We start from the raw sequence: 17,466 nt of genomic DNA, 5'->3' as shown, positions 1-17,466 counted from the left end.
GCTTGTTGTCTGCTCTCTGTGTCCATCCACTGTGCGTTCTTCTGTGTCTGCTTGTCTCCCTTTGTTGGGACATCTTGCTGCACCAGCTCTCCATGGGCGTGGGCTATCAGCGCTCCACGAGGCATGGGCTGTCAGCTCTCTCTGGACGTGGGCCAGCCTGCCTTTACAAGGAGGCCCTGGGATGTGAACCCAGGGCCTCCTATATGGTAGATGGGAGCCCAATCAGTTGAGCCACATCTGCTTCCCTATATATATATTTTTTTTTGATAGAAGGTACCAGAGATTGAACCCAGGACCTTGTACCTGGGAAGCAGGTGCTCAACCACTGAGCTACATCTGTTCCCCAATGAGACTTGTTTTTTTTTTGTTTTGTTTTGTTTTTTAGGAGGTACCAGGTTAGCAAGCACTCAAACCACTGACCTACATCTGTTCCTTTTTTTTTTTTTTTAAGGACTTTATTTTCATTATTTTTATTTTTTATTTTTAGGAGGTACTGGGGATTAAACCCGGGACCTTGCACGTGGGAAGCACATGCTCAACCACTGAGCTACACCTGGTCCCTAAATTATGTATTTTTAAAATGGAATAATCTCTGAAATTTATTAAGTTAAAAGCAAATTGCAGAACATTATATATGCTGTATATATATATAAAATATGTATTCGTGCACACATAAATGCATACACAGATATGTAACAGTGATATGCTAAAGGTGACTCCCATTGGCTTGGGAGAGCCAATTGTGCACATTTCTTCCCAACTCTATGGTTGGTGACATCACCATGGTACTTTGCAAACAGCCATGGTGATAGTATCTCTACCACAGAAATCTGCAAGCACTACAAGTCAAGCTTTTTGTTTGTTTGTATTTCCCAGAAAGCTAATTATTAAACATTTATCAGCACTCCAGAGTATGTATATATGTATATGTGCATGTATATAATATCATTTAAAGCATACATAAGAGGCAGGTAATGCAGATTCCCCCAGGAAGGGGGAACAGTTAAACCCAGTGTTTCTATAATAAGAAAATTAAAGAAGAGTATAGAAAAATCTCATGATTACTGAGAATTAAACTTCATATGCTTTAATAATATCTTGAGTACTGTCAAGTCTTTCCCTCAGTGTCTGTCAGTCTGGCTGATATAGTAAATTGAAGTGGTCAAGACAGGCAAAGTATACAGCATGAAACAATTATTTTATTCTATTTTTTTCATTTTTTAAAATTTATTGAAGTGTATCACTCATACATAAACAATAAGTGTACAATAGTAGTTGTGAACTTATAAAAAAATATATATCATACAACTCTCACACCTCACCCTGCCACCAACAGTACCTTGCATTGTTGTTAAACCTTTTTAACTAATGTATAAAGAGCATTGTCAAAATATTACTACTAACCAAAGTATTTTCCCCCAGTGCCCCCTATTATTATTATTATCTTTATATCATTTATATATGAACATATATAAACAATAAGTATAAAGTAAATATTATGAACTTACAAAGCAAACATGCATGACATCATACAGGGGTTCCATACATCAACCTTCCACCAATATCTTGCATTGTCGTGAGATGTTTGTTACAAATTACTAAAGAATATTGTCAAAATCTTACTACTAATTATAGTCCTTATATTTAGTGTATTCCCCCAACCCACCCTTATTATTATTTTTTAAAGATTTATTTTATTTATTTTTCTACCCTTCCCCCCTGTTGTCTGATCTCTGTGTCCATGTGCTGTGTATTCTTCTGCGTCTGCTTGGATTAGCCAGTGGCACTGGGAAACTGTGTCTCTTTTTTGTTGCGTCATCTTGTTGCATCAGCTCTTCATGTATGTGGTGCCACTCCTGGGCGGGCTGCGCTTTTATCACATGGGGCAGCTTTCCTTGCGGGGCGCATTCCTTGCGTGTGGGGCACCCTTACGCGGAGGCACTCCTGCATGGTACAGCATTCCTTGTGTGCAGCAGCACTGCGTGTTGGCCAGCTTACCACACGGATCAGGAGGCCCTGGGGAGTGAACCCTGGACCCTCCATATGGTAGATGGACGCTCTATCAGTTGAGCCATGTCCACTTCCCTATTATTTCTTAAATATATTTTTATGACAAAAGTTGTAAACTTATAAAACAATCACGTACATATGTCAAATTCCCAAACAATACCCCTCTACCAATATACCACACTATGGTGGAACATTTGTTGCAACTAATATGATATCATCTGACTGTAGCCATGTCCATAGTGTGCACTTAGCACGCATTTTCCTTACTGCCCCATTATCAACACAGTACATCTTTGGCATAGATGCAAGAATATTATATTATTACTGCTAACCATAGTCCATAGGTCACTCCAGTTTTATTTTTCCCATGCTTCTTCACATTCTTACCACCCTGCAGTAGTGATGTACATTTGTTCTAGCTAACAAAGGACACTCTTGCATCTGTACCATCAACCACAATTCTCATCCACCTCTTGGTTTACTGTGCTATTCTCTTTCTAGAATATTCTCTGGCATTCTGTTAATTGGCATTTACATACCTAGACTACCATTTTCAGCCACATCTCCATTTATAAACTAGCTGTTACTATGTGTTACCATCCACTCTATACATTTTCACACTTTTACAGTAAAGCTAGTTAAAACTTCAACATGCATTAAACATCAGTAGTCCATCTGAGTCCTCTTATCCCCTTTAATGATCCACCACCTACCACCAGGGCATGAAGATATTTTCCTACAGTTTCTTCTAGAAGCTTTATGGTTATTACTTTTATTTTTAGGTTTTTGATCCATTTTGAATTAATTTTTGGATAAAGTGTGACATAGGGTTCCTCTTTCTTTCTTTTGGCTATGAATATACAGTTTTTTCAGCACCATTTGTTGAATGGACTGTTCTGCCCGAGCTGTGTGGGTTTAACAGGCTAGTCAAAAATCACTTGATTTTGTGAGGGTCTGTTTCTGAACTGTCAGTTTAGTTCCATTGGTCTATGTGTCTGTCTCTATGCCAGTACCATGCTGTTTTTACCACTATAGCTAGGTAATATAATTTAAAGTCTAGAAAGGAGAGTTCACTTTTCCTTTTTAAGATGTTTCTGGCTATTCAGGACCACTTACCCTTCCAAATAAATTTGATAATCATGTTTTCAATTTTAAAAAATGCTGGTGGACTTTTTACTGGGTTTGCATTGAATCTGTATATCAATTTGAGTAGAATTGACATCGTAATGATATTAAGTCTTCCAATCCATGAGTATGGAATGTTCTTCCAATAATTTAGGCCTTTTTGAATTTCTTTTAACAATGAGTTACAATTTTCTGAATGCAAGTGCTTTACATCGTTGGTTAAGTTTATTCCTGACTATTTGAATTTATCTGTTATATTTTATTTTCACCACTCTTTTGACACTTTTATTTATATAATCTTCATTTCTAGAATCTCTTCTAGGCCTCTCTCTCCTTACTTTTCTTTTCAGGCTCCTCTAGCACACCCTTCAGAATTTCCTGAAAATCTGGTCTCTCGATTAGAAATTCTCTCAGTTTCTGTTTATCTGTGAATATTCTAATCTCATCCTCATTTTTGAAAGACAGTTTTGTTGGATATAAGATTCTTGACTGGAAGCTTTTCTCTTGTATCTTAAATATATCACACCACTGTCTTCTTGCATTCATGGTTTCTGGTGAAAAATCACTTAATCTTATTGGGTATTCCTTATATGTTATGCATTGCTTTTCTCTTGCTATTCTCAGAATTCTGTCTTTGCATTTGACATTCTGATTAGCATGTGTCTTGGAGATGGTCTATTCAGATTTTTTCATATGGGAGTACGTTGTGCTTCTTGAACATGGATATTTATGTCCTTCAAGAGGGTTGGGACATTTTCTACCATTTTTTCTTCAGATAGTCCTTCTGCCTCATTTCCCTTCTCTTCTCCTTCTGGGACACCCATGACACGTATGTTTGCATGTTTTTTGCTGTCATTTAGTTCCCTGAAACCTTGCTGAATTTTTTCCGTTTTTTTCTTCATCTTTTCTTTTGTATGTTCACTTTCAGAGGCCATTTCTTTGAGCTCACCAATTCTTTCTTCTGCCTCTTCAAATCTGCTATTATATGATTCCAATGTTTTTTAATTCCATTTATTGTACCGTTCATTCTCATAAGATCTGCTATTTTTCTACATATGCTTTCAAACTCTTTTGTGCTCATCCAATGTCTTCTTAATATCCTTAATCTCTTTAGCCATCTCATTGAATTTATTAAGGAGATTTGTTTGGATATCTATGATTAGTTTTCTCAATTCCTATATGTCATATGGAGGCTTACCTTGTTACTTTAACTGGGCTGTATCTTCCTGTTTCTTGGTATGGATTGTAATTTTTGGTTGGTGTCTTGACACCTGGCTTACTAGAGTATTTATTCGTGGTGTAGTTTTTCTCTTTAGTTTCGGGCTTCCTGCCATTTTCCCCTTGCTGGTTGTGTAGTAGGAACCAAGGATACAGTTGGTGCTATAAGCTGTGGAGGCTCAAGCTGCCCTCTTTACTCTAGGAACCCATGAAGCTTCTCCCAGCTTTTTCCTTTGTTAGGGCTAGGGACAGAATCACAGCTGTGTGGAATAATCCAAGTTGTACAGGCCTAGACTCTAGTTGCCCAGAGAGACTGATGAGGCTTCATGTCCCTTTCTCCCCTGTTTGGCAGGGATGGAGCTGCAGATGTGGGCAGCAGTCTGTCCAGTGTGGATCCAAGATGACCACGGTTGCCCCGATAGACTTCCGATTATTCAGTCTGTGCTAGCCAAATGTACCTGTAGTTACCTGGATAGGCTGGTGCAGGTCCTGCCAGCCTCCTCCCTGCCAGAAGTGGGGCTGGGGCTGCTGGCTGATCTGGGTGAAAGACACTGGTTCCTATTGTCACTGTGATTTTCGGTTAGCCTGGCTTCCCTTCAGGCTAAGGGCAGAGTCAAAATGGCAGCCACCTGCCTCTTTCCTACCTGGACAACTTCAAACTTTAGCTGTTCTTAGGGTTATACTTTAGCCAGCTGAGTGTACTAATCAGGAGCTGAAATTGGGGGCCAACCATCTCCTCCTCCCCTATTTTGGGGAAATGGAGCTTCAAATTCCAGCCACAGAATATCATCTGGGGTGGCCTGCGCTGCCAAAGTAGGATAATCATCGGCCTCCACAGCTTGCTGGTAATTTCCCGGAGAGGCTGGCACAGGTCCCTGCAGCTTCGTCCCTCCTGGAGGTGGCTCTGGGGCCTAGTCTAGAGCTGCAATCTGATCTGGATGGAAAGAAGCTGGTCCCCACCAGCGCTGTGATATTCAGTCCGCCCCACTTCTCGTGCCAGGCGCAGTTAAGATGGTGGCCACCGCCCTCTTTCTGGCTTTGACAGGTTCAAACTTTAGCTGTTCTCAGGATTATACTTGAGCCCGCCGAATTTACTCATCAGTAGCTGAAGTTGGTGCCCAACCTTCTCTTCCTTCCCCATTTTTGGGAAGTGGAGCTTTCAATTCCAGCTGCGAAAGGCAGCTTGTGCCTCCAGTAGGGGATGGGCACTGGCCTCCGGGGCATGGAGCGCTCTGCTTATGAGTCTTCTCTGCAGATGGGCAGTCTCCTTCCATTCCTTCAAGGATGTTGCAGGCTGCTCTTCTGGTCTCCTGGAGCTCCCAAACAGGTGCTTCAGCTAGCTTCAGAGAGCTCTGGGTATGTACTAACTGCCTTGTAGCAGGAACTGACTCTAGGAGCTCCTTACTCTGCCGCCATCTTGCTGGTTCTCCTCAAACATTTATTTTTAGAAATTGGTGATCTTATTCCTGGGAAACATCTGAAATGATTCAGAGTTGGATAAGGAGGTCTTTAGAGTGAAAAAATCCATTTTTAAAAATTTTGCACTTTACATCGTTCCAGTATATATATATAGCCACTGGTATCTTTGGGCTGGAAACCTTTTTAAAAGAGAATGTGAAGGAGATGCCTATTTCTGTTAAGGAGATTCCAACCCCCTCTCCCACCTTCTAATTTTATTTTTTATTTATTTTATTTATTTATTTATCCCCCTTCCCCTCCCCCCGCTGTTATTTGCTCCCTGTGTCCATTCACCTTCTAATTTTATTTTATTTATTTATTTTTTTTAATAAAGATTTATTTATTTTATTTAATTTCCCCCCCTCCCCTGGTTGTCTGTTCTTGGTGTCTGTTTGCTGCGTCTTGTTTCTTTGTCCGCTTCTGTTGTCGTCAGCGGCACCCGCTTCTGTTGTCGTCAGCGGCACGGGAAGTGTGGGCGGCGCCATTCCTGGGCAGGCTGCTCTTTCTTTTCACGCTGGGCGGCTTTCCTCACGGGCGCACTCCTTGCGCGTGGGGCTCCCCCACACGGGGGACACCCTTGCGTGGCACGGCACTCCTTGCGCGCATCAGCACTGCGCATGGCCAGCTCCACACGGGTCAAGGAGGCCCGGGGTTTGAACCGCGGACCTCCCATATGGTAGACGGACGCCCTAACCACTGGGCCAAAGTCCGTTTCCCATCACCTTCTAATTTTATAGATTCTAAATATAGTCAAGCTTGGGTGATTGAACTTTTCCAAACTAAGGAACCTCACTTTAATCCCATTCTGGGGAAAAAGGAAGTTAATCAGAAAGCTCTCATAACACATCATTGAACTTTAAACTAATACATTGTTTCATTATTAATAATACCTTGAATAGTATGAACAATATATAATGTTGACATAAATTAAAATAAATATTGTTATTTTGAAAATACACTTGAAAAAAGCATGTCATCAGTAAGCATGAGACTCAGCTTTTGTGTTTCAGGATGCCTGGCTTTACCTTTGACAAACGTCTTTCTGGAATGTGACTTTTAGAGAATTAGCAATTACTTCCTTAGAACCGTTAACCATTTTAAAATTAATCTTTGGTAGATTCCCACATTCTGTAGAATTAGTTGTGAGGTCTTGAAAGGCATCAGTGGTATTATATTTTATATTGTACTATGCTACTGAAATACTACAGACACTAACAATTATTAGTGTCTTTTTCTGGAAGGTAGAACTTATATACATTAACTGTTTTTCTTTGTCTTGTTCTTTTTAAAGAACAGGTTTGGGTGGGAGTCTCAGCTCTCAACCCTGCCTTTTACCACTATATGACCCTCTTGAGAATTTACCATTGGTCTTCATTTTAAGCATCATGTATTTTTAAAAATGGGTAGAGAGAGAAAGGACAGCAAGAGAGAAAACATAGATCATTCAAATATTTTGGATCAGTGACTTCATCGATGACTTCTTTACTACTTTATTCTGCCACCATCTTTTTGACACCCTGGATGGAGATCTAGTACTAGATCGAGAAACTAGCCTGGTTTTCAATTTTTTTCTTTCTGTAAGACATTGCAGAGGTAAAATTCTCTTAGACCACACACCTAAACACCTTTAATTCTCCATGAAAAAAAAAAAGAAACACCTTTGCATTAATGGGATGAAATGATGAAAACACATTTCTTGAGTGGATTTGTATCAGAGACAGATGAGTAGAATTTGCTATAACTCTAGTTGGTCCTAGAGTCCACATTTTTAGAATCACTGTGCTGCCATCCTCATTACATTGAGAGGATCTGCATTGTAATTGATATCAGAGCCACTATTACTAGGAAGTTGTCTTATTTTGAGTATTTTTTAAGAGGTATGGAAATAAACTCCTTTTATTCCTGAAAGTTAGTGTATTTATTGTGTATGTTAAAAACTATTTTGTATATGTGTTTTTTCCAGATGATTTCCAGTGGGACAGTTACTTGAAAGAGACTGGATCTTTAAGTGCGCCTTCAGAGTATTTCAGACAGGTATGCCAAAATTTTCTGTATATTGTGTATATTAATATGAACTGTTTACTTGTTGAAGGGTGTTTGTGTGATTAAGTTTGGATGGTGTGACTAGATGGTGGGATTGTGGTAGTGCTACTTAGGAGCCAGATGATCTTTTTGCATTCATTTATTAAGAATTATATATATGCCAAGTATACTAAGAGTACTACGTCCTTTTAACTACCCATGGAGGGAAAGACAGACATGTAAATAAGTAATTATGAGAACTGTGATAATTCTATATTGGGAAGGCTCACAGAAGAGGTGCTGACTGCGATGGTTGGAATAAGGGAAGGATATTCTAGGCAGAGAGAACGTCTGGAGCAAAGGCACATGGGTGTGAAAGAGTCTGAGTGTTGAGGGTTTGGTATGGGGTGGCTGGAACACAGAGTAGTAGGTAGAAGTGATAGTTTGAGGATGAGGTTAAAGGTGTGGGGCTTGTAAACCTTGCCAAGGAATTGGCTTTATCCTTAGGCAGTGATGAACTGCTGACTGGCTTATTTCAAGGGGATTGGGCTAATCAGACATTCTTATTTTTAAAAGCTACTCAGTGTACATTTTAGAGGCTGTATTTGGGTTGCTTGGAAGTAAGGATAGGAGATAGATTAGCAATGGAGGTGTGTTTTTATGCTGCATGTCAAGCCAAGAAGAGAATTTGAAGATCTTTTCCTTGACCCTTATAACCCCTACCTTACTCACCATCTGCTGTGACTGTTACTTAGAACATTGCTCCGGTATCCTGGTAACATATTTGACCATTTGCTTTTCCTATAGTTTGATACATTTTAACAATTTTATTTTTATATCTATAGTCTAAGGTTCCACCAGCTAATGACTTCAAAGTTGGTATGAAATTGGAAGCCCATGACCCTCGCAATATTACATCAGTGTGTATTGCTACGGTTGTTGGGATTACTGGTGCCAGGTTACGATTAAGACTGGACGGTAGCGACAATAGAAATGATTTTTGGAGGCTTGTCGACTCCCCAGACATACAGCCTGTTGGGACATGTGAAAAGGAAGGGGACTTACTTCAACCACCCCTGGGTAAGGATTAACAGTTTTTAAAAGAACATGTTCTTACTATTGTAATACTCAGTAGAAATAATTTTAAGTGGTCTTTTAAAAATCTTCTCTCAGGCATTCTTGCAAATAGATGATAGAGTGGTTACTGTGGAGAATGTATGATGAAAGGGAAACCCAGTTGCATATACTTGTACATTTAGCATATCTGTACTGAAGGTTCCCCACTCCAGGACAAGACTCATGCTAAGTCTTCAAACTTGAAATATCAAAAGCCATTCTACTAGATTAATAGTCAGATTTAGAAACCCTTATGGGAAAGAATTTTATAGCATTTGAATCCAGTCGCATCTTCTCTCAATGTTGTCCACTGAACCACTCAGCATTTTTGGCATGGTGGCGAGCACGGGAAAGGGTTATGACTGCATATCATGGAAAGAAACCATAATGAGACAGTTTGGAGTCAGCACCTTTAGGTCTTTGAAAGGGAGGAGGAGGATGAACTTTCAGCAAAGGTTTTTAAAAGTAGGTACAAAGAATGAAGCTCTCAATTTTGGCCAAGTTTGTAAAAGGTAAAAAGTGTGTCATTCTAATTTGGGGCAAATTTTTTCTTTTTAATACTTAGATATACCATGACATTCTGTAGAAATGATTTCATTTATTTTAGCACTATTTTGCATTCTGAGAGAATGGTTGGTATTGGTGGTTTTTTATTTGGTTCCTGTTTACAGTGCTGAAAATGAAAATTCTTCATTGTTAAACTCAATGAGAAAATAGATTTTTTCTTTTCCTTTTAGTGAAAAATCCACTGAAAACCAAAATTTTAAGATATTTGTAATAACTACTCTTTTAGCAATGTCTTTTATAACCTTATTTTAGAAACATATATACAACTCAGAATTTCCCATTTTAACCATAGTATTAGTCTGCCAAAGGGCTGTCCATGCAAAGTACCAGAAAAACGTGTTGGCTTTTATAAAGGGGATTTATTTGGGGGTATAAGCTTACAGTCTCAATGCCATGAAAAAGTCCAGCTCAGGGCACCATAAGAGATGCTTTCTCACCAGAGTCAGCTGTCACATGTTGAAGCAAGATGGCAGGTGATCTCTGTCTAGTCTCTCCTTCCCCCCTGGGCTTCCTCTGTCAGGCCCAGCTAACTCTGCTTTCTTCCTGATTTCAACTGTAAGCTGGCATAGGGCTTATCTCTTAGGGCTCCCTATATCAGTCTCAGCTGTTCTGCTCTCTTTCCAAATTCAGCTATAAGCTATCAGGCAAATGGCTCCTCTCTCTCTGGGGCCTCAGCTATTTGAGCCTTCTCCTTTTTGTCACATGGCAGGATCAAAAATGACAGAGCTCTCTCTTCCCCGTGTCTGTGTATATCAGGCCCTGCAAGGAGGCAGGGACTCAACCTGAGTTAAGTTGTAGTCCAATCAAAAGCCCAAAGCAATCTTATCAAATAATCTAATCAAAGGTCCCTCAGCTGAATTTAATGCAGTCAAAGGGTATCACACCCAGAGGAATAAATTAGTTTACAAACATAATCTTTCTCTTTTGGGGATTCATAGAATAATCTCAAACTGCCACAATCTCTTTTTTTTTCCTTTCATTCTTAAGCTTTAGATTGCATAAATATTACATAAAAAATATGGGGGCTCCCATATACCCCACCCTCTCCCCCTCCCACACATTCCCCCATTAACAGTGTCATTCATTAGCGTGGTACATTTATTACAGTTGATGAACACATATTGAAGCATTGCTTCGAAGCATGGTCTGTAGTTTACATTATGGTTTACACTGCACTGCACAATTTTATAGGTTTTGACAAAACGATTTCAGTGTCCCAAAAATGCCCCATGTTACACCTATTCTTCCCTCTTCCCTCAGAACCTCCGGTAACCACTGTCTTTATATCAGTTTTACAAGTTTTTCTATTACTAGAATAATAGTAAGTCTACTTTTGTCCATAGTTGCATTCCCACCTTATGTTTGTTCGTTCTTCAGTCTTGAGTACTTAGCGATGGTGCCGCCCACTCTACTTCTAATTGAGGGGGATTAGATCCCATGGGGCAGATGGATGGAACTGTTTTGCTTGCAGTTGTAGATGCTCTTGTTTTTTGGGGGATGGGTACAACCACTTTCAATTGTACAATTCAGCAGTGATATCTTTTTATACTGCTTTTGCTCTGTTAATTATACCTAATTTGATTTAAAATATTTAAAAAATAGGCTGTTGTGTATTCCAAGAAGATAGCTTTAGGGGTAAGGGGTTATGTGTGTCTTCTGCTTTTTTACCTTCTTTTCTTTCTTCATATCATTTGTTTTTTGTTGTTTGTTTTTATAATATTTATTAAATCATATGGAATTCTGTAAGAGATATAAGTGTAAACTTGGAGCTTGCTTCCCGATTTTATATCTCTATTTGGAATCTGATATTTTTGCATTTTGTTTAAAGGAAAAGCAGCTGTTGTGATTGTCAGCATTTCAGGTACATAGCCATATTTGTGGTCATTCTTTTTTCAAAATACTTTTATTTATTAAAAATATGAAATAGCAATTTATGCTGATTAGTATGTATAGCAGTTTGATATTGTTTATGAATTCCAAAAATAGATATTGGATTATGTTTGTAAACTGGTCTGTCCCTCCAGTCATATTAGAGTATATGAGATTCAGAGGTTTTGATTTTACTTGATTAAATAACGATTAAGGCTTTGATCGGGCCATGTCAGTAGGATGTTGAGTGGGTAAGTGAGGACTCACAGAGAAAACTACATGGCAGAGAAGAGAGTTGGAGTTTTGGCTGGAGCCTGGGAAGTAAACACAGGAGAAGAACACAGAGAAATAGAGATGGTTCCTTAGATATGGCAGAAGCCCCTGGGAGAAAGACAGAGCCTGTCACCTGACAGTCGATATCTGGCCTTGTGGAGAGTGGCAAAGCCTAGAGAACCTCATAGTCTACAGCTGACCTTGGGAGAAAACAGAGGAGCTGAGCCCAGAGAGAAATGAACCTGGGAAGAGGAACCCAGGAAGCCTGAACCCTGGCAGACGTTGGCAGGCATCTTGCTCTAACACGTGACAGTAGACTTTGGTGAGGGAAGTAACTTATGCTTTATGGCCTGGTAACTGTATGCTTCTACCCCAAATAAATACCCTTTATGAGAACCAACCGATTTCTGGTATTTCACATCAGCGCCCCATTGGCTGACTAATACAGTATCTATTTTGGCAGTGCATATAACAAAATACACAGTTGTTGTCAATTTGCTCATTAGGTGCTTTTGAATAATTTTATTTTTAGTATTCCTTTTTAAAATGGTTCCTTAAACTTCAAAGGTTATTATTTAGAAGACTTTTAAAAGGTCTAAAATATAAACAAAAGTACACAAATCATAAATGTATATAGCGTATACATGAACGTGCCTGTATAACCACTATCAAATCAGGAAATAGAACATTATTAGCACCCCACAGGACCCCTTTCTTCTGACCCCCTATCATAATTTTTCCTCCTTCCCAAAGGGGGAAGTGCATTTAGACTTCCTGACATCATAGATTAGTTTTGTCTCTTTGAACTTTTTGTATGCATTTTAATCTGTTTTTGGCCTTTTAATCCATGTTTGACTTCAGGCAATTCTAGAATTAAGAAAAATGTTCCATTAAGAGAAATCATGCTACATAATTACATAGGATAAGATGAGGGGTTAAGAAAAAGGCATTAAGACCAGAGAATAATTCTTATACAATATTCTAACCACAGTGTGGAAAAATCCATGCTGTGAACGAATATTAATTAGGCACCAATAAGGATAATTTATTATAAGGGACTATGTAACATTACCACTCCATCCCTCCTCCCCCTGATTTTTTCCTAGCAACAATTATTTCCCTATTCAGATTAGGAGGGTTTTGGTACATGTTTAATATGCGATGACTTTGCTTTAACTATTTTTCATGTTTTGTCCTGTTGATGAACCCGTTGCCAATGATTCACATGCCTCTCCCCCTCAGTGTGTCCCTCTGGGTCATGTCAAGTTCTCTCCAATTCTGGTATCAGGGCAGACAGGTGTTGCATGAAACAAATTGCCCCCAGAAAACAACACAACTACCAGATCCCTGCCCCCTGTTGCATGTTCCAGATGCTATGATACCATCACTTGTGATATCTCTAGAAAAGACACCTGTTGGGTCTATTTTGAACAGGATTTGGTAAAAATTCTGAAAGAACATCATGTTTAATATGTGTAAAGATTGATGAAATAAGAACTGTCTTGTTTCCTAACATTTTATGAAATTTCGAACATATAGAAAAGATGAAAAAGGTGAATTTTACAGTGAATACCCACAGCCCCACCACCTAGATCATATAGTAAAATGATATATTTTAAATATATATACTAAAATGATATATTTAACTATATTTGCTTTGTCACTTACCTACCCATCTGTCATCTGTCTACCCCTCCATTGATCTTCCATCTTATATTTTGATGTGTTTCAGAGTAATTTATTGACATCAGTACACTTCCCTTAAGTATTTCAGCATGTGTATCATTAACTAGAGTTCAGTGTTCATTTCTAGTTTTTTTTCTTTTGAGGTAAAATTGACATAAAGTGAAAAGCACCATCGTAAGTATATATTCACTGAGTTTTGACAGAAAACTGTCTTTTTCTACAAGGAAGGAAGCCAGAAGCTCTGAGGTAAAAGAGGACCTAAAAGTCTTTGCAGCCTTTGACCTGCTTGCATGATTGTTGATGGTGGAATGGAACCTCTTCTGTACTTTGGCCTAGATCACTCCAAGTATTATGACCCATTCCCAACATATATGTACTTGTTGGCGAGCCCTACCCAGTGGCTTCTGTAAAATGAGAGTTTCTACACCCACTGTGGCTTTATTGCCAAATAGCACAGCTGGGGTAGTAGCACTGAGAGAAGGAGTTCTTATAGATAATAAATATTATCTACTTATTAAATATCTAAGAACTCTGTTTTTAGATAATAAGTCATCTGGAGAAGAATGGTGAATGAAACCTATTTTTTTATACCAAATTTGCTGTCCTATCAATGGGAGGTTTTTTTCATGATATCTGACTTATTTTATAAAACAGGGTACCAGATGAATGTGTCATCTTGGCCAATGTTCCTCTTACGAACACTAAATGGATCTGAAATGGCACCTGCAACGTTGTTTAAGAAGGTAAGAAAGATGTTATAAAAAGCTTTCATCATCTGGGCTATGGTTTTATTGTTTTAGTGGGAATGCTTACATGCTTTTGTCTTCTCTGACATGGAAAGGCAAAATATGCTTTTAAAATTATTGGATTGGCAAGTCTTTTTTTTTAAACAATTATAATCACCTACTAGTCAAAATGAATTGGTACCCTCTTTCTTGACTTTAAATATTAAAGTGCTGTTCTACTGAAAGCAAATGTTTCCTGCTATTTTTGTATAACTTTGTAAGTGAAGCTTCCTCTCACTTTGTAATAATCCCTTTGTATGTGATGTGGGAGAAAATGATGATGGGCCCAAAAGCCATTTGAAAATTATTTGGAATGATTTGATATCAGTAGTAAAAGAATGTTAAAAACAGTCATCCGAAAGAATTAAGGAAATCCTTGCTATGTAAATAAGGAAAAAATTTTCAAAAAATAATGTATTGAGAAATAGTTTGAGAAAATGTTGACGAGAGTACATTATATTGAGAAAAATGAATAAAAGCCAAGTTTTAGTTAAATTATGGGTTAGAGTGTTTTTCTCACCTTCTCTTCCCGATTGTTTTATTTTGTTCATTTAAAAAACAATTTATTGAAGTATATCATTCATAAATGAACTTATTTAAACAAGTGTACAATAAAAGTTTTGAACTTATAAAACAAACATGCATAACATCATCCAGGGTTCCCATACAGCACCCCACCACAAACACCTTGCATTGTTGTGAAAACATTTGTAACAAATTATGAAAGAACGTCATCAAACTATCTGCTAGCTATAGTCTATTCCTTACATTTGATGTATTTCCCCCAACCCACCCTATTATTACTTTTTTGTTCATAAACCATGCAGTTTATCTAAAGTGTACAATTAGTGACATTTGGTATAATCACCAGGTTGTGCATTCATCACTTCAGTCAATATTAGAGCATTTTCATTACTCAAAAAAAAAAAAAGCAACAAAAAACAAACCACTATCATACCCATATGTTAATGCTACCAATTACAGATTTTTTGATGTATTTTCACCATTTCTATTCATTTCCAAAGATTTACAAACAACTTTTTACTAATTCTGCACAGATTAAACCTCAGGTTTCCATACTCTAACCACATTCTTTTCTCTGGTGACTTAATATATTCTAGCTATTAACTCCATGAGTTTGCTCATTATATTTAGTTCATAGTAGTGAGGCCATACAATATTTGTCCTTTTGTGCCTGGCTTGTTTCACTCAACAATGTCCTCCAGGTTCATCCACATTGTCATATGCTTCATGACTTTATTTCTTCCTACAGCTGCATAATATTCCATTGTGTGTGTATACCACTGTTTATTCATCAGTTGATGGACACCTGAGTTGTTTCCATCTTTCGGCAATTGTGAATAATGCCACTATGAACATTGGTGTACAGATGTCTTCATGTCATTGCTCTCAGTTCTTCTGGATATATATCTAATAGCGGTATTGCCAGGTCCCATGGTAGATATATATCTCACTTCCTTAGGAACTGCCAGACTTCCACAGTGGCTGTACTATTATACGTTCCCACTAGCAGTGAAAACATGTTCCTATCTCTCCACATCCTCTCCAACACTTGTTTTCTGTTTTGTTAATAGTGGTCATTCTAGTATGTGTGAAATGGTATCTCATTGTAGCTTTGATTTGCATTTCCCTAATAGCCAGTGATGCTGAGCATGTTTTCATGTGTTTTTTCATTTTTATTTCTTCTTTAGAAAAATGCAACAGATTTTTGCACGTTTTAAAATCAAGTTATTTGGTTTTTCATTTGTAGGATCTCTTTATGTATCCTGGATATTAGGCCCTTGTCGGATATGTGATTTCCAGATATTTTCTCCCATTGAATAGGCTGACTTTTTGCCCTCTTCATAAAGTCGTTTGAGGTGCAGAAGTGTTTAATTTTGAGGAGGACCCATTTATCTATTTTTTTCTTTTGTTGCTCATGCTTTGAGTGTAAGGTTTAAGAGACCCCTGCCTACTACAAGGTCTTATAGATGGTTCCCTATATTATATTTTCTAGCAGTTTTATGTCCTGGCTTTTATGTTTAGTTCTTTGATTCATTTGGGGTTGATTCTCGTATAGGGAGTGAGATAGGGGCCCTCTTTCATTCTTTTGGTTATGGATATGCAACCCTCCCAGCACCATTTGTTGGAGAGACTGTTCTGTCACAGAGAAGTAGACTTCGTAGTCTTATCGAAAATCAGTTGACCAAGTGGTAAGGGTCTATTTCTGAACTCTCAATTCTTTTCCATTAATCAGTGTGTCTGTCTTTATGCCAGTATCATGCTGTTTTGACCACTTCAAGGTCAGGAAGTGAGTCCTCCAACTTTGCTCTTCTTTTTAAGGATATTTTTGGCTAATTGGGATCCCTTTCCCTTTGAAATAAATTTGGTAATTGACTTTTCTATTTCTATAAAGTAGGATGTTGGAATTTTGATTGGTATTACATTGAATCTATAAATCAGTTTGGGTAGAATCAACATCTTCATGATATTTTGTCTTTTAATCCATGATCACAGAATGTCCTTCCATTTGTTTAAGTCTCTTTGATTTCTTCTTTTTTTTTTTAAAGATTTGTTTTATTTATTTCTCTCCCCTTCTCCCCCTCCCACCCCCATTGTCTGCTCTCTTATGTCCATTCGCTGTGTATGCTTTGGTGTCCGCTTGCATTCTCAGCGGCACTAGGAATCTGTGTCTCTTTTGGTTGTGTCATCTTGCTGCGTCAGCTCTCCATTTGTGCAGCGCCATTCCTGGGCTGGCTGCGCTTTTTTTGCAAGGGGCGGCTCTCCTTGTGGGGTGCACTCCTTGCGTGTGGGGCTCCCCTATGCAGGGGACACCCCTGCGTGGCACAGCACTCCTTACACGCAGCAGCAGCACTGTGCGGGGACCAGCTCACCGCATGGGCCAGGAGGCCCTGCCTTTGAACCCTGGACCTCCTACATGGTAGATGGATGCTCTTATCGAGCCACGTCCGCTTCCCTCTTTGATTTCTTTTAGCAGCGTTTTGCAGTTTTCTCAATACAGATTCTTTGAATTCCTGGGTATTTTAATTCCTATATATTTGAGTGTTTTTTATTGCTATTGAAAATAGAATTTTTTCCCTGATTTCCTCCTCAGCTTCCTCATTACTAGTGTATAGAAACACTAGTTGCATATTGATCTTGTATCCTGCTACTTTGCTGAACTCATTTATTAGCTCAGGTAGCTTTGTTGTAGATATTTGGGGATTTTCTAAATGCAGGATCATATCCACAGACAGTGAGTTTTGCTTCTTTTTCTATTTGGATGCCTTTAATTTATTGATTTTTTTCTTGTGTAATTGCTCCAGCTAGAATGTCT

General features: G+C 38.4%; 1 protein-coding gene across 6 annotated transcripts in view; it reads left to right on the top strand.

Moving 5' to 3' along the window:
- The window catches only part of SCML2 (Scm polycomb group protein like 2), a 212,883-nt gene that overhangs the window by 74,005 nt on the left and 121,412 nt on the right, over positions 1 to 17,466 (top strand). For all 6 annotated transcript variants that reach the window (XM_012522124.4, XM_058292388.2, XM_071213221.1 and 3 more), the window contains 3 exons: positions 7,775 to 7,845; positions 8,679 to 8,913; positions 13,999 to 14,087. In XM_012522124.4, coding sequence (XP_012377578.2) covers positions 7,775 to 7,845; positions 8,679 to 8,913; positions 13,999 to 14,087 — 395 coding nt within the window. The remainder of the gene's footprint in view (positions 1 to 7,774; positions 7,846 to 8,678; positions 8,914 to 13,998; positions 14,088 to 17,466) is intronic.

The sequence above is a fragment of the Dasypus novemcinctus genome, chromosome X, assembly GCF_030445035.2.
Source record: "Dasypus novemcinctus isolate mDasNov1 chromosome X, mDasNov1.1.hap2, whole genome shotgun sequence".
NCBI classification, from domain to species: Eukaryota; Metazoa; Chordata; class Mammalia; order Cingulata; family Dasypodidae; genus Dasypus; species Dasypus novemcinctus.
Note: the sequence above shows the minus strand (reverse complement) of the source record. Positions and strands in the feature narration are given on the sequence as shown.